Source organism: Scophthalmus maximus, chromosome 14 (assembly GCF_022379125.1).
Source record: "Scophthalmus maximus strain ysfricsl-2021 chromosome 14, ASM2237912v1, whole genome shotgun sequence".
Classification (NCBI taxonomy): Eukaryota; Metazoa; Chordata; class Actinopteri; order Pleuronectiformes; family Scophthalmidae; genus Scophthalmus; species Scophthalmus maximus.
In genome coordinates this window covers 22,043,679-22,056,299 of record NC_061528.1, presented here as the reverse complement: position 1 = coordinate 22,056,299, position 12,621 = coordinate 22,043,679, and the positions used below count along the sequence as shown (strand labels likewise).

General features: G+C 42.8%; 2 protein-coding genes across 2 annotated transcripts; both read right to left on the bottom strand.

Moving 5' to 3' along the window:
• Window positions 1-1,830: 1,830 nt before the first annotated feature.
• Window positions 1,831-12,350, bottom strand: cops8 (COP9 signalosome subunit 8). The gene is made up of 7 exons (XM_047337371.1): window positions 12,197-12,350; window positions 11,452-11,522; window positions 10,427-10,475; window positions 8,740-8,872; window positions 3,414-3,521; window positions 3,205-3,267; window positions 1,831-2,432 (listed from the first exon to the last, which is right to left on the bottom strand). The coding sequence occupies exons 1-7, from the start codon at window positions 12,266-12,268 to the stop codon at window positions 2,353-2,355; spliced, it is 576 nt and encodes a 191-aa protein (XP_047193327.1). The 5' UTR covers window positions 12,269-12,350; the 3' UTR covers window positions 1,831-2,352.
• On the bottom strand, window positions 5,344-8,724 carry trim63b (tripartite motif containing 63b). Its single transcript, XM_047337370.1, has one exon. The coding sequence runs from the start codon at window positions 6,953-6,955 to the stop codon at window positions 5,882-5,884; it is 1,074 nt and encodes a 357-aa protein (XP_047193326.1). The 5' UTR covers window positions 6,956-8,724; the 3' UTR covers window positions 5,344-5,881.
• Window positions 12,351-12,621: the final 271 nt, after the last annotated feature.

The window sequence follows — 12,621 nt, the reverse complement described above, 5'->3', positions numbered from 1 at the left end:
TTTGATTGGTTCAGTTATGAAGAAAGTAAAGTGACACAATCATATCCACCAACAAAAGGGCCTCAACGTTTTTACAACACCCCACATTTTTCAGTTGGTTGTGAAATTTAAGCAGTTCAAATACAGTGCATGAGCTGTAATGATGGAGGTGAGCTGCCGGGGGTAAAAGTGTAGGTATTAATAATCTGCGAGGAAGTCAAAAGCACTATATATCATTCCTAAACATAGTGGATGAGAAGTATTACAGTAACATAGAATATAAATAGTAAAGTAAATGTACTCAGTTACTTTCTACCACAAAGACCAAACCGATCGACGCTCCATTCAGGCTGAGATAAGACACAAACAGGGCGAAACCCTAAATAATTGATCATTTAATAATTTTGATTCAGCATTCATCCGTCTTTGCTGTCGCTGGCAGAAATTGCCTTTCCTTAATAATGCAATTCCATAGACAACATCTTCAAGAACCTATAAGTCCAGTTGCTTCTGACTTGAAGCCTTCAGATCACTGTGACGTGGGAGAAACAGATTAGTGATTGATTGATGAGTTGAATTCTACCGTGTTCAGGCGCAATCTGAACCAAACAATTTAGCAAGTGTTCATCATTCATTCTAAACACCTATTGCATCGCACACAACCTATGGCTGCGGCCTGCATTCTGTACGGACCGACCATGTCATTTGATGTTGTGGTTTATTGCGCAGATTTCCAAACAGCGTCACGTCCACACCGAGGTTGGTAACAACCATACAGTCAAAATGTATCTTGTTTTGCACTTAGGGTTAATTCAGGCTCAGCGTTTTAGGAGTGCAGCAGATGTAGATGTGCACATGTGGCAGCACGTACATATTTACTGCGGGGACAGTGTGGGGATCTGCAGCAGGACCAGGGTCAGTTACCTCCTCGCCGCCTCGGCGTGTGGCGCTGTCAGCAGGCCCGTGCTGCCTCTACACATGCCGGGACATGGGCCACGATCCAACACGTGTTGAACGCACCAACACAGGCGGTGACATCTCCATAAATAGCGAAGAGCAAACTAAACCAACGAGATGCTTTTGGAGCACATTCACACGTTGAGTTGAAACAAAGCAGGTGGGAAAACACATCACATGTAGAGACTGATATGAGGTCACCAGTCGACACCGCTGTGCAATGTCTGAAGCTGAAAACCAAACAATGTGATGAAAGAAATGAGTTCCTCACCACATCAAACGAGCACAGAATGGACCTGATGTACGCAATTTCAAACTAAATCTAATATCAAGCTCCAGCGGAGATCAATTAACTTTTAAGTAAATACGTTGTGTTTCATAATCTTCTTCTAGACAGGACGGAGAGGGGGCTGGGGGGAAAAAGAAACCCCACAAGAATTTTATTTTGTAGTGTTACAGAACATATGGCAGCCAGATAAGCCTTTAAAAAATAAAATGTCCATCAATTGTCAGTGATGTTAGTTCAATCAAATGACAGATTTAGACTGTGTCATCCTCTTGTACGCAATAACATGATAATGACTTGAACTCTTACTTTGAAGAAATGGTGAGACAATGTGGAAGTGGTGCGCTCGCTGCCACTGACGGTGAAGTCGCTCTGCACTCTGCCGTAACACAACACTTCGACGACTCTAAGGTCAATGTTACATCAGCCTGATTAAACTGATGAAAACCATTTCATTTTTTTTCAAAAAAAAAAGCTAACTTGTTTTAATATGGGACAGAAGTGAAATGGGAAAAACCCTGAAGGCCAAATATTATTAAACGACCTTCATTGAGGACAGCTCTGCAACAGTCCTCTGGAAAAAAAAAGAAATACAAAGAATACCAAAGTAGAAACAGCTAAATATTTATTCACCAGTCAAAACATAAACTTCAAAATATGAGTTCTGAGGACCGAACTCCACAATGATGCAGGCATTCGGACACTCCGGTCACCTGACGCCCGTTTCAAGGACACTACTAAGTGCTCAAACAGAATGGATGTACTGTACATGTTTTTTTTGTATTTGTATTACCGACAGTGATGTGAAGTATACTTCCTCATACCTCCTTTGAGAGCAGACGGCTTGCAAAGTCCACACAAAATATAAATACAACATTGTGGTCTGAAAGATAATGATTTTTTTAGGAGAAGAATTAACAGGGGGAGCTATCGTAGTCAGTGAACATAATAGGTATGTCTCAGAGAGGAGCTCGCAGCACTCATGCAAGATGATGGGTGTGTCGTTGGTACGTCTTTACCAGGGAGCGGGACTTTGCCCAGGAAGTAGGATGGAGGAAGTGTCTATCCGAACCTGTCCTCCCTCAAGTACCAAGCGGGCGAAGAAAGGTGGCAGTGGTCAAGGTGGGTTATCAGTTCTCGAGAAAAGCCACGTAGTCAGTCAGTCTTGCCAACTGCTGCTCGTTCGGAACCAGTGAGACAGGAGGAGGATCTGTTGAGAGGGAGTAGAGGAGGGAGAGACGGGGGGAGAAGTTTAGTCAGAAGGGGATTCCTCACTGCGCCAAGTGCCATCGATCTTCTTACATCTCTCCAGCCCACGTGTTCTCGCTCAGAGACTCAGCACGGTCTCAGGGTTCGTCTGGCTGTTGTCCCATGACATGACACTTTGACAACACCAGCAACAGACTCTCCTGGGTGACCGCGACACATCCAACCCTTTACAGTTAACCAGGGAGAATTCCTGTGTGAGAGCCACTCTCCAACCAAAATCCCCATGTGCTTGTCCCAGTGGCGCTGTGGAGGGGGGTGGGGGGACTAATGGTGAGTGGGTTAGCGTTTCTAGGGGCTGAACATGTGCACAGCAGATGCTTCAGCAGTCCGAGATTACAGAGTGAAGACAGACCACACTCTTGCCACTATTTGCATTCAGATGAATCATTCTGTGACCTCCTAATTTGAGGACACGCAAAGACGTGATTAAAAGACTCGGACAAAATAAGGGAACGCAGTTGAAGAAAAATTTTGGAAATATGGACATAATACAGTTGGAGATTTAGCAAATCAAAAACTTTAACAGGTTCTGGGAAAAGGACAATGTCATCAATCCACCTATGAGATTAAAAGAGACTCCTTAATCCACGTGCAGCTAATAAAATCTAGGGGGGAAAGCAGCAGGAGATTGGGTACAGGGTTACTCACGGGGAGAAAAAAATGTTTGGACAACAGAACAGTGTGCTGATGATGGGCACAATACTGCCACCTACCGGGCTTTTTGGGCATCACCATCCTGGTCGTGGGGTCTGCTTGCCAGCCTTGGCTCACCACACCTTCGGCCAAAGAGAAGAGTGGGAAAGATTGTCAATATATGAGTTATCTTGCATGTAGCTTTCTTGTTTTAATACTACAAAACTCTTATCTTATTGAATCCTTTCAACACAGTGACTGTGATGAGGCCGTGTACATCCAGTCTTACCCTTCACTGCCTCCTCCACAGAGTAGCCCACAAAGGCAGCAAAGTCGTCTGCCGTGATGGAGGTGTAGGCCTGGGCCACGAGGCTGTACGCCCTCTGCCGTGTGCTGTCTGTGAACAATCCATACACAGCGGAGACATTGATATCACGTATGTACATGTGGAGCACATGCTCCGGTTCTATTTAAGGTGCCTTCAGTACTGAACTGAACATGTACGTTATGTCACTTTAACATCTTGTTTCTTGTAAACAAAGTGTAGAACAACAGCAGCTCTGGGGGTTTCACACTGTGTGCAATTCATTATCCAGAGTGAAGGGTTTTTGAAACCAGGGGTCGGACTCTGCAACGATCATTGGCAGTCACAGATGTGTATGTTTAGGTAAAATGTCAGCTAAATGCTAAAGGCCTTTTACTTTCTCATTCCTGTTCTTGCAAATGTTCCATCTTAAGGTTTGTTTATAGCGATTCTGTGAGTCCGGGTTTAACAAACTCTTCACAGGAGTCGGTCTGGGTTTTGTAAATTTAAACAAAGCTCGTCCAAACAAAATCTCTTGCAGGCCTTCGATTGCTTGGAGTTGGCTTTAAAATGAAATGGGGCATTTTGGGAGGGAACCTTTGATTGTGATTTATTTGTGAGCTACACTAAACGACAAATCAAAGTTTTCCGTGATAAGGAATACTTCACAACAGATATTGTTAAATCACGGCAGTCGAGGTGAATCGTGGACATTGCGTGCAGTTCGTACGCTCCGGCCCCCGTTTATCTCGCCCGACTTGAGGCGCTGCTGCGGTTTGAGGAAGTGATGGTGAAGAGTGACGGGGTCTGTTGTGTTTTATAGCCTAGCAACGGTTGATGTGTATCAACAGTCTGTTGCAGCCGTAACAACAACAAGTGGGATGGATGAGAAGAGACAGCTGTGAGGGGACGGCTGCCGACTAGTCGGGAGTGCTTTCCCATGCTTCTGTCCGAGGGGCTTCCTGTTCTCCGTTATTGCACTGTTGTGCTAAACAATTCAAAGATGTAGAAATGCTGAAAACATTGACTTGGTAAATGGGTTGAGGCAGGGTTTATGTATCAATTGTGTATGAAGTTAGAATGTGACCTATTCTGTTATGATTTTTATTACAGCCCGACCAGTTACTGAGCCTCTCACAGACATGTTGGTGTTGGCATTTACTTTTATATAACTTCAGCAGAACTTAATTAAAGTTGTATAGATTTTGTTGTATTGTTGTATAAAAAAACATAATTGGCCCCAGAAAAAACCCATATCTGCCGGGTTCTAATTTCAATCAAAGTTATGTTGCAGAGTAACGTTTGCTTTTCTCAATGAGACACTATGAAGATTTAAATAACATATTTTAGCTGTGTGGTTAAAGAAAAAATGTGGATTAAAAACTATTGTTTTGTCATTGTGGTGACTCATTGCTAACAAATGACAAAAAAGACAAAGTGAATGGTCTTCCTCTGTAGTTAGCATTGAAGTCCCATCTGATAAAAATGACTCAGACTCTTACAAACTGCTTCTTGTGTCAGAACAACTTTGTTGCACCCGACTGTCTGCATGTTGGAAAAGAAATTAGGCAATGAGCGAGCGCTCGACACAGCCAAGCAGGTCATCTCAAGGGGCTTTATTGTAATCCGGCACCCTGGCAGACGTGTATTTTTACCATGGCCCCCTGACCGTTAGGAGATGACTCCCGTGGCAACTGGACCGGTCTCTCTTTAGTGTGCCCTTCTGACACGTCCGTGTTGGGTTGGAGCTGCTGAGCAAGGCGTCCATGAGTGGGAGGGTGGGATTTTATGGAGGAGAAACAGGACCTGGTCTCTCCTTCTCTCAGTCTATTCCAGGGGCCGCTATCATTTCTCACCCTCTCACCACTTAAAAATAGCCCCCACTTTTCACCGGCAAAGGCAAAGCAGACAGGATGTGGCAAGGGCTTTTTATTTTTAAATACAGTCCATTGCCAAGTAAGAGCAGCACGAATATTTTGGTGGAACAACTCAGAGAAACATCTATATAAGACTAAAATGATACAGGGTCTTCACATTTCTTCCTTTGTATGCTCCCCGGTATAGTTTAGGCTTTGCGATAGAGAAAACAGATGCTTCACTTCATGCAGCTTTATTTCAACATTCAATTAAAGAACAACACAAACTTAGACAACATGAGAAAAATACTGACACAACTATTGTCAAAAGCTACATGTGAGTGATGTGTAAGCCATTTTCAGGTATTCTTTACATTCATCTACCCTATTTCACCATTTCGTTGGTTTAGAAGTACAAAAGTATAAAAAAAAAGGTACGGATACACTGACATTAAATATTGCACTGAAAAAATAGGAAGAAAAATAAGGGCAAGCCACAACCAGCCCACAAGCAATGTAACCTTATATTTTGTTCAACGTCAAATGCAGTCTGTGCATTTCCTACAAGTCCATAACCATTTTGTATTGTCAATATTCCTACTCCTCTTCTTCCTCTTCCTCCTCTTCTTCCTCCTCCTCCTCCTCTTCCTCCTCTGCATCTTCAAATTCCTCTTCGTCACACACCCCGAACGCCATCTTTGCCAGGACTGCCTCAACATGCTCTGTGGACAAAGTGAAGTGGTCCATCTTCTCGAAGCCCGGCTCAGGCCTCTCCTCCCCCAGTGAACTTTTAGCTGCGTCCTTGGTCTGCGTGATGAGGCCCTTGGAGGCCAATAGGAACTCAGCAGCCCCACTCTGCTCCAGTGCTCTCACGGCCGAGTCTGTGAGCTCTGAACTGGCCTGCAATCGTTCACCATAACGTTGGGCCAGGGCCCGGAGAGCTGCCACCTTCTCATCTTGCTCTTTACCGATCTGCTCTAGTAGAATGGTCTTGCGCTCTTCAAGGACAGCATACAGCAAGTCAAAGCTCTCAGCTAATCCCTGCTTAGCACACTGAGCATTCTCCTGCACGGCGCGGCAGGCGTCTTCCATCTGATTGAGCAGTGCCTGCAGGCGGCCATTGCTGGCCACCAGGGTATCAATAGCATTACTCAATTCTCCTTTCTGGGTCTGGTAAACATTTGCTAGAGGGGCCACCTCACAGTCCTTGTGTTGACCAAACACTTTGCACATGGAGCAGGTGGGTACTTGGCAGGTCTTGCAATAGATGTTGATTCTCTCATCTTCGTGTTCTTGGCACATTGGTTCTTTGGATTCTTTAGGCTTCAGGGTGGTTTCTGTACTTCCACTGCCACTGCCTTCTTGCTGCTGCTTGTAGATGTCAATAATATTTTCTACCAACAGGTTGCGTTGGAGCCCATGCACGCCGTGGCGGTCGAGCACGACTTCAAACCGACAAGTGGGACATCGGAAGACGCCACCAGAGAAGCGGTATGGGTTGCGGGAGTCGTAGAGATCACTAGCACAAGTGCGGCACAAGTTGTGCTGGCAGGGCAGGATGACCACAGGTTTGGTGAACATTTCCAGGCAGATGGGGCAGCTCAGCTGCTTCTCCAGGCTATCCATGGGGCTCGGGGGCCGAACCATAGTTCCTGTCCTCTGGACGTCCATTGCTTAAAAGTCTCTGCCAACAGCTGGACCAGTAAATTTCCTAATTTCCAGAAAGGTTCACTCTCTGATGATTTCAAAAAGCCAGAAAAGTCGAGGGCAGACTGCCAACGTCTCTTGAGTGTTACTTGTGATAATGCTGCTATCTGTTCTGGTGGAGAGCTAGCAGCTCTGTCCTTTATACCAGCCCCTGTCAGCTGGTGACACCCAATCTCTTTGACCAACCATAGCACACATTCCTGTCCGCTTGCCGGCCCTGGATCTTTTCAGAGAAATGGCCCCCTCCTCCCAGCTGTAGCATGTGTCACATGCTGCAGTGGGCAGCGTGTCCCTTCTAACAGGGACACAAGTGTTGGGCAGAGCAGAGACAAACAGGGCCACGTGAGAGTCTCAGAGGAGCATTACCTGAGAGAGGGAGCTCCATCCAAATGGTAAACAAGTCAATGTCAACATCCTGTGACTGAGTTGTTGTTGTTGTTGTTACCACGTTTTCTTCGGAATTTGGTGTCATGTACCAAGTCTTCCAGTCATATAACCTGAACGTCAATGATCTTCATATAATCTTGAAATCATTGTATGAAAAGTCAATGGACTGATTGATGATTAATTGTATCTTTATTAAACCCCTGATAGCATTATGTTTTGGACATTCCTTATTTATTTTTAAAAAATACGATCCATTTGCTGGTAAATGATTTTCAAATGTAAGAAATGAATGTGAGCTGTGGTACTTTTCTAATTGGAATAGTTATGGCACGTTTAAGGAAAAAAAGCTGTTTGGACTTCCCAGTTGTTTGAGTCACTGGTTATTTAGATAACAGAAAATGTTACTTTTACACAAGTGATGGAATGATGCTGTTTTAGTTTTTTGTTGTTGTAATTTAGCCTTTATTTAGACAATACAGTGAAGGAGACAGGAAACGGTGAGAATGAAAGGGAGAAACACGCAGTAAATTTTTCAGCCGGCCAATAACACTTCATGTGCTTATGAGAACTTAATTACATTAATAAAAACTTTGTATTTGGGTGAATTTAGATTAAAAAGCTCTAAATTCCCACACACTCACCATCAATTACATCATCCCGTGTTGCCCAAGTGTCTTATGACACACTGTACGTCAGCATCCACGGCAGATCGACACCAAATACCGTAAACATCGAGAGAAGTTGTGTTTACGCTCTTGCACAAGGGAACCGTCACATGGTACGAAAGCCCCCACATTTGTGAGCATGAGGGCAAATATTAATTTCATTTATGTAGGCTTAATTTAATTTAATCTTATTTCTTTTATTTATTTACTCTCCTTTTAATAATATATTATATTAACCCTGATACAACTTTTCTCTGAATTGTATTATTTCGTCCTCTTATTTACTTTTTACTGAGCTTTAGTCTTCTGTAACTCTGCTTCTAGTTTTTTCCACATTGCAAATATCTTTTTGTGTTGCATTTCATTGTATGTGAAGCACCTTTTTTTTGTATGAAAAGTGCTGTATAAATAAAGTTTGATTGATTGATGTCCCTGTGAGAATCGCTCTGTTAATTCTTTTCAACACGATTAATTTCCCTTCCGTTCAGCTGCATCGTAGCTAGAGCGGTGTTCAGTTTGTTCTGAATGATTCAGTAGATATTTAATTCACTTTAACATCCCTATAGGGAATTTCAACGCGGTGTGTCCAGAGATAAATGTGTATCGCATATAAATATTATTTGTATTAATTACATTTGTGACATGTAATAGTGATGAGGCTGAAAGGTTCAACGAGACAGGATTTCTGTTGGTTACCTCTAAGGGCCTCCATGACCGGAAGAATATTCTCTGTCCATTGGTAAGCTGCGATTGTCGTGTAGATCCCGGGAAAGTCCCGCTGCCAAATGCGCTGGCCAACAGCCCAGATAGCTGTTAATTCAGGGTTTGCCTGTATAAAAATGTGGAGAAGCATTTCAAAATCTATTAGTATGCTACATTTGGCAAGTCAGTGGTATTCATTCGACTGTAAACAGCCGGCACGCCCAAAAATACTTGAAAGTGATTTCGGTATGTTTTAAACCTGGGCCCTATGTTCCCATCTTTTTGGGTCTTAATGATGAATGAGGACAAAGTTTTTGTAATCGATCCGATATTGAGGGAGAATATTATGGCTGAGAGATAGATGTTGTCTAAAAGACGAACAACAACAAACAATGGTTTGCATTTTTTGAATTGTAGCAACAACATGATGAGTCATATGTCACAAAGCTTTCAAAGGCTTGATTTGGGGGACAGGGACACACTGACATTTTGGCTCATTCTACAAATAGATTGAAGCAACATTCAGTTCCAGGAGCAGAGAGACCTACTGCAGCTAATCCAAAGTTACTAAAGTTATTTTGTTGACCTGGCATTGTTACACATGAAAGTCAGTGTCAACGCGTTTACATTATTTGGGTAATATTGTTTCCATAGTATGTGTTTGCATACATTGCAGCCGTATTTTTGCTAAAATTGGACTAATTTTTTTTTTTTTTAAATTGTCTCCTTTAAAAAAAAAAATTGTCTCCTTTAACCATTAAAACCCCAAAAATGGGAAATTAGATACCGGGGTTTAAAAATAACAGCTACAAGATGGCATTGGTTTCATTTTTTTTAATGGTCCTGTCCATTCTGAATAAGCAGATCTATGACTAAAATGGGCAGTAAATGCACTGTAGTAAATGGCACCTTTCTGGTTTTAACAAACCCTCAAGGTCACACTCAACCACTCACACACACATTCTTACAGCACTAGATCTATACATAGTGCTTCTCTAACACACACACACTGATGGTATGCGAGTATGTGACAAAAAAAGTGTCATCAACATTATTTGTTGGACAGTTGACAGTCATAAGACAAATCTAAAGCACCTGTGGTTGCCTCAGAAGACACAGTGTCAGTGTGTGTGAGACAGTACAGGTATAGTTTGCTACAATTTAGAAATGCCAACATTCATGCAGTTATAAATTCAATACACTAGAGCTGAAACAATTAATTGATTAGTAATTGACTACTAAATGAATGGGCAACTATTTTGATAATCAATTAATATCAATTCGTTTTTCTGAAGGTAAAAGGTAAAAATTCTGTGATTTCAGCTTCTTAAATTAGAATATTTTCTGGTTTCTTTGCTCCTCTATGACAGTAAACTGAATTGCTTTGGTGTGTGGACAAAACAAAACATAATGTTGGATTTTTGGGAAACAGGATCGACATTTTATAATGGAAATAATCGTTAGTTGCAGCCCTACAAGACATAATTTGCTGATGTTACAAATAACAGGTTACTATTCGTCTACTGTTGAGCTAGGTTTCTGAGCAGAGATATTTGTGGAGGTGTAAACTGTGTTAATTCAGGACTAAACATGATGCATTCAAAGCAGGACAGTCACACGTATCATAATGAAACAGGTCTCAGCAGTAATTCTGTGTCTACGTGTATTTAAACATGCTTACCGATTTTATCGCCTGGGGAACCCTCTTCCATAGATACCTGGCATTATTCCTGTTGGACGCACATGGACACAAGTTTGTTGTTGTGTAGGCAGCAGCAGAAGACGGGGTTAAGCATGATGAACAGACTTAAAGCGACCTGCTGTAGTTTGCTACACACGTATTTAATAACAAAGAGAATATTTCAAACCGCTGTTGTTCCTGCTGACTGCAACCCCTCAGGTTATTACTGTTTTTTCACAACACCAGGAAGCAATGTCCTTTCACTTGTAAGCTATGGCTTTTGTGTGGGATTTGTACAGTGGCCCTGAGAGCTCACAGCACTGCAACTTGAGAAAATATGCAAACAGACAAAGCACAAGCAAATTAAGAAAACAATTGTCATCAATTTGACAACACATGCGCAGCATTTAGAAAAATGCGCTGCAAACACCGCAACACAACACATTAAGAAAAAGCGCAGGAAAGACCGCAAGGAAACGGACGTGTTTCCAGAGGACACTTTAGAGTGAAGCACACGTCTGGGCAGGCATGTTGTTGCCGCGGATTTTGACTCACAGCGCTGTAAAGGCGCTTTTTCTTAATGCATGTGTTGTCAAAATTGATGAAGTTGTTTTCTTAATTTGCTTGTGTCTTGTCTATTTGCATGTGTTTTTCTTAGGTTGCAGTGCTGTGAGCTCCCAGGGCCACCGTAGATTTGACTTATAATGTTAAAAACATTTAATAGCGATAACGCCTGAATGTGTACTTCAGCTGTACCACTTACAGGGCGATGAGTGATCACAACAACGATGTGCTGTAATGAATGACTTTACTACTACTACGTATACACATATGAGAATATCTGGATAGGGGAAAAACAGCATCCACTCTGATTGTCAGGTTATCTTTTAAGATAATGATATTACTTCATAACACTTCATATCGATTTGCTTTGAAGCACAATCTGAGAGCAGCAAAGGGATCACACCGGCCACACGTCATCGTCGGACACTGAGGACAGGCACGCAGACACAGGGCGGACTTACATGTCATTGTGAAGTAAATAGAGGGACAGCAGCTGAGCGTAGACCTGAGGTGTTGCGATGCCCCCTGGAGCCTGCAGGGAATAACCACAGAGCAGAGTCATATCAGAGAGGTGGACATTAAATGAGCACAGATGCAAAGCCGTCTGGAACGTCCACAAATGATCCACGTGGCGCTCTGTGAGAACCACATCGCCATTACCATCAGCTGCAGACTGGACTCACTGGTGTGCACTCAGTTAGCTGCTGTGTCCCTTTAGCTTCGGCTAACGTCCTAGCACTGCTCACTTAGAACTGTACTAACGGGTGTGAGTGGTGAGTCCCAAAGTTACCTGACGCCACGCAGTTATGAGGTCATAAGTGAAATAATACTGCAGTATTAATTATGGTTATGTTTCACCAACACAGCAAGTCTATCTCCATATCTGGCTAACTAGCTACCCGCTACATGCTAGTAGCGCCCAGCAACGCTAGTTACCGTGTTAACACCTTCGTTCGATTGAAGACACTTTAATTGCAACGATCGCATGAACGAACATTCATTTATTTGAGAAAAAAAAAATCTTTAGGTGTACATTAATGTTACAGTGCTGCAAAGTAAAAGTAGCATCAGACCGGCTAGCTGTTTAGCTACAGCGTTAGCATACACTGGTCAGACCCTAACCGGCGGTCAGAAACTACAACGCCTTCAGAGACCGAACGTCCGTCAGACAAACGGCGCTGGAACACGAACATGTGAATTCCTCACCTCGAGCTCTTGAGCTTCACACTGCTCTAACAATTTGTCATAGTTTTCCTCCATCATCACAGCAGTAGGCATGTTGATGCCTAGCTGTTGCCCCGGAATCTTCTTCTTCCGTGTAAATGCAGTAGATCAGCAGCGCGTGAGAGGTGGTGCTGCCCTCAAGTGGACGAAGCGCAAACTACTACTACTTGTTCTTTTTCTTGTTATTATATTTCCTACTGTTGACTAGTTCATGCTCTGTAGTTTCGAACACCTGGCAACGATCACAAAAAAACATTTGGATATTTGGAAGTGTACTGTTGGGTATTACTGTGTACCATTCTTACTCATGTATGTCTCCTTTTCCATTCCCTTTCCCTTTCTTACAACACCTACTCTTTTTATTTTTTGAATGAAATGCATAGTCCTTCCTCTTTGAACCAACAACT